The following is a 4769-nucleotide window of genomic DNA, read 5'->3' as shown; positions in this document are numbered from 1 at the left end:
TAGACGTGCACTAGAGGCGGTTTAGCCAATCACAACACACTGGGCTAGCTAACCAATCAGAGCCCATCGCCTATTTCTGAGGGAGGGGCTTCATAAAAGCAGGAAATTGATCAGCGCGTTTCTCAGAGAAGGGACAGAGCGTTGTGGAATAAAGGTAAATTATGTGAAAAATAATGCGTTTTTTACAAAACGAAGCATTAACACATGTTAGACTGCACCCCATAAACACAATCAAGCCTAGAAAAAAAACAGTGAACCACCCCTTTAAGAACAATTTTTAAGAGTGTAGGCTTTAAATGAAACTCGCTCTGCTTAAATGTTTGATTTTGTTACTTTATTTCTGAAGAAAGACAAACATAAATAGTGATGAAAGCCAAAAATTAAATACCATGGATGACTATTGAGTAATCAAATATTTTGGTATGCTATGGTATAATATGTCATATAATACAATACATTACTGCATGTATGTCTTTCAAACATATAGAATACGTAAAATATTTACATGACAAGTTTGCAAACCCACTCGCGTACAATATTAATAGAAGCGAACATTCAAGTATGATCTTCCTGGAACGGTTGCATAATTAAATGCTGCTTTAGGGTGGACAAATAGTTAAAGATCTGGGCTGGTAACCAAAAGGTTGTAGGTTCAATTTCTGCAAAGGTTAATCCAATGAGTAACACACACAACCTCAAGTCTGCTCCAGAAGTACTGCTCCTGTAATAAGTGTACTGTCTATATCAGACACTTTGTCTAAAGCAAAGGGAAATTACTAATTAGTGATTAATTGGTAATTAGTGTCTTGAGCAAAGCTGCTCAAGTGATAAAAATCAAAATTTTTAGATGGGGACCTTTGGTTGAGTTGCCACTGAATGACCCAGTTGACAAAAGAACTGCATCTAAATGTTCTCCAGTGGATATAAACCTGAATGCAATTGTTTGGGTTTCAAAGGTATAAAGCTTACAGTAGTGGTTCTTGCTTGAGAAAACACCACTTAGCTCTGAAATGCACACTGGCAGTTGCAGTTTATTAGACGATGCCCAGCCAAAGCAGAGAGGGCTGCCCATAAATCTGCTAAATTCATAAGAGCTGTTCTGAACACATTAATGATTTAGATATGCAATGCAAAACAACTCAAACTCTTAAGTTGTTCCCTATCATAAACCTACAATAGAAAAAAAAACGCTGGCAGTTCTATTTGTGAAAGGTTCCCAAGAGCACCTATTTTTCCTCTCACGCACATCAATCCAGTTATGTCACGAAAAAACTTTTAGAGTTCTCAAGAGCATGGTTGAAAGGTGGAGCGTTGCCGAAATGTGCCATTTGTTGAGGTTAAATATAGAATGTGAATGAGATTTGTTAGCTGACTGGAGGGGCAAGGACATGTGTTCCCCCTCCCATCATTCTAATAGATGCAATCCAAACACCTTTATGCCTCTTGATACAGCTGCTCTTCCCCTCTGCTGACACTCATTATTTTAAATCCCCTGACAGGCTACACACCCCCACCCCCACAGGCAAATATAGATACACTTATGCAAATACAAAAACAGCCACACATATCTTCACTATCACAAAATTGCAAAACAGCATATGAGATATGTAGGATATTAGGGCCAAACATGAAGAGTTTTGTGCTTTTATAGGAGAAAATAGTTCTAGATTAGAGGTTTTCAAACTTTACACAGCCATGGTCTGTCCATTCATACTCTTAACTAACTCCAGGACCCGTAAAGGGGTCATATGATGCTATTTTAAAGATCATTATTTTGTTCTATATTATTATAAGGTTTTTTTAATATTATTACATCATTGTTTTTTATTGTTTTATTATTATTATTATTATTATTGATCAATTGATTTGTTACTGTTTTACATACATTGTTAATGTTATATGTTATTATTATTATTACATTTTATTTTATTTTTGCATTTTCATATTATTATTATTATTATTTATTTTATTTTTTTTAAGAAAATCAAGTCAAGTCAAGTCAAGTCTGCTTTATTGTCAATTTATTGTCAAAATCTGTATTTGTCAAAGCTTTTAGTGGCTAATGGCACTTTCATACTCATTTGTTGTCTACAGTGTGGGATAATGGTTCATTAGTATTTTCTCTGCGAGGTAGAGGAATAGCCAAGCTTCTCTGCAGGATGTAGATGTGCTAATCAGAGTCCGAGAGGCTCATCATATGTAATGCTTGTCTTAAGTCATTTCCACGCCAGTCTAACTGTCCTGTGCTCCCTTTGCTCGTAGGGCACAAACTGCCTCTGCCAGGTCTTGGAATTGCTAGACATTTTGGGAAGGCTTTCCTGACATGATGTTTTTAAACAGCACTGAATATAGTGTCACTATTTTGCTTTTTGAAGGATCATGTACCACATTAATCTGTCACAGTTTGGGTGATATCATTAACAACAGTCCAGGTCATTAAAATAAAAAATAAATAAAATAGTCAATTAAAAAATAACAATACAACAAAAATATGTTCTGTAATATAATAAATAATCTATAAATACATTACATTTAAATAATACAGTCACTCTAAGAAACATTTGGATACTTAAAAATCTGAATGTTATTGCATTAGAAACATGTCAAACCTAACGGCATATTAAAACATTTTTTAGACCTTTTCTTAGTTTCATATAAACTCAAAATTCTGAGAAAAAAACTCTTCTAATAACTTTTTCCTCACAATTCTGAGTTTACATCACACAGCTGTTTTTTATGTCTGCCATGAAATAAAAATAAAAAATGTTGAGTTTATAACTTGCAATTCTGACCTTTTATCACACAATTACCTTTTTATTCCATGGTAGAAAAAGGCTTCAATAATAAATTCACTTTTTTTATTTGTATTATTTATGTATGTGTATCATGTATGTATGCATGTATTGCATTATAGGTGTCATTAGTTCGCTACTTTGTTAGACATTAAAACATTTTTATGAATGGTTTAAGTGTCACAATATTTTTTAGTGCTACTGTATAGCTGTAATTATTTTTACCACCACCATTTATTTTTTTTATTAATTACCACACCGATAATTTCTTTTTTGTTTATTTTGGGGTAAATAAATTAGCATTTCTTTGTCAGATTCACATGTTGAACCTCTCTTTTCCCCTTTTTAGCAACAGCCCCTGAGCGCCGCCCCATCCCAGTCGGTCCAGCCATCTCCTCTGCCCAAACCAGTGTCATCAGTCCATCATGCCCAGAGGCCCACACACCCATCCCACGGACCTCACACCCCTCACTCAGCCAGCTTACCCAGCTGCCCCGGCAGAGGAAAGATGGCCAAGTTCCTCAACCCTGACGAGATGACCTCCAGGGATTACTATTTTGACTCGTACGCCCACTTCGGCATTCATGAGGTATGAGCACATCAAAGCAGCGGATGCTTGCATTTAAAAGACATGCTGAGACGTGTGATGTAGGATATAAGTACTCGTGGTAATCGACATCAGTCATGTTGATTTATGCCGGGAGTTATGTATAATGCAGAGTATGCAGAGAAATGGAGCAGGAGCGAGACGGGGTGGGGGTGTCATTGAATTATAGGATGAGAGAGCAGGGAGAACAGGAGGTTCAGGCGAGACCTGCAAGATTAATTTTGTTCAGACTCATTTTTAGTATATAGGTCAGATCTTTTTCCCTTCCCTCATCTCAATGTGACAGAGGCGAACACCCAAAAAGCTGCATAGATCTGAGCAGACATGCTGTAATGGTGACAGCAAGTTTTTTACGTTCTCACAGGTTGTCAGAGATCCATGTAGTAGTCTTATTTTGGTTTTTGTACAGTAATGCTAATAATAGCCATGGTTGTGAATGATTACCTGATTAATATATGTTTTTATGGTACTACAAAATAAATAAATATATGTTTTTATGGTACTTCAACGAATCATGTCCAAAAAAAAACAAGACAATACCATAATGCTTTTTAGTATAGGTGTTTTTAAACGCACTTATAATGCACGAATGTCACCTAGATAGGCATATCACTAGGTATTGAATTTTTATTGATTAGATTTTATAATCGCATTGCTTTATTAACCCTGTATATGTAAATCAATGAGATCTTTAAAACAGTATAGCAGACTATGTACATAAAATGCATATAAATATCAGTTGCCACTCTATATCTCCTAATAATATGTCTCAGTAAGATGATATTTATAGTAAATGTTAATAATTTAGAGGCCTAAGAAATGTATGTGTATCACATGATACAGAAGGCTTTATATGGTTAAACATGTTTAAATCTACTGAATAATTTGTTGGCTGTGTTTTAAAACTGAATGGTACTGTAAGATATACCAAGATATGTCCATGCCCAAAAAACATCACCATGGTACATCTTTGCTCAAGGGTGAAGACTGAATAATTCATTGGGTGTGTTTCAATACAAAGTGAGCTGCCTACCTAGACAACATTTTATATGCCCTTTACAAAAAAGATCTAGCTAACCCATGCTGCAGTGATGTATTAGTACGCCATGGTATTTTTAAATATACACACCATGCTAATGAGTTATTACCATATTAATACACACTGAAAATAATTGGTGTAGGATTTACTGAACAATTTCAACTCAACAAATATTTACAAATAAACAGAAAGTAGAACATTGAATTAAACAGAATATTTTGAAGTAGGAAAACTGAAATAGTATTTTTTAGTAAAACCTACTCCAATTGGCACTCAGAGTTACTATATATATATATATATATATATATATATATATTACTAGCATATTGGA

General features: G+C 34.7%; 1 protein-coding gene across 4 annotated transcripts in view; it reads left to right on the top strand.

Annotated features, from left to right (window-relative positions):
• Positions 1-4769, top strand: part of LOC107673148 (protein arginine N-methyltransferase 8-B-like) — a 27177-nt gene that overhangs the window by 3461 nt on the left and 18947 nt on the right. For all 4 annotated transcript variants that reach the window (XM_016466644.1, XM_016466643.1, XM_016466641.1 and 1 more), the window contains one exon: positions 3142-3381. In XM_016466644.1, coding sequence (XP_016322130.1) covers positions 3301-3381 — 81 coding nt within the window. In that variant the 5' untranslated portion in view covers positions 3142-3300. The remainder of the gene's footprint in view (positions 1-3141; positions 3382-4769) is intronic.

Source organism: Sinocyclocheilus anshuiensis, unplaced genomic scaffold (genome assembly GCF_001515605.1).
Source record: "Sinocyclocheilus anshuiensis isolate Anshui unplaced genomic scaffold, SAMN03320099.WGS_v1.1 scaffold304, whole genome shotgun sequence".
Lineage (NCBI taxonomy): Eukaryota > Metazoa > Chordata > Actinopteri > Cypriniformes > Cyprinidae > Sinocyclocheilus > Sinocyclocheilus anshuiensis.
Note: the sequence above shows the minus strand (reverse complement) of the source record. Positions and strands in the feature narration are given on the sequence as shown.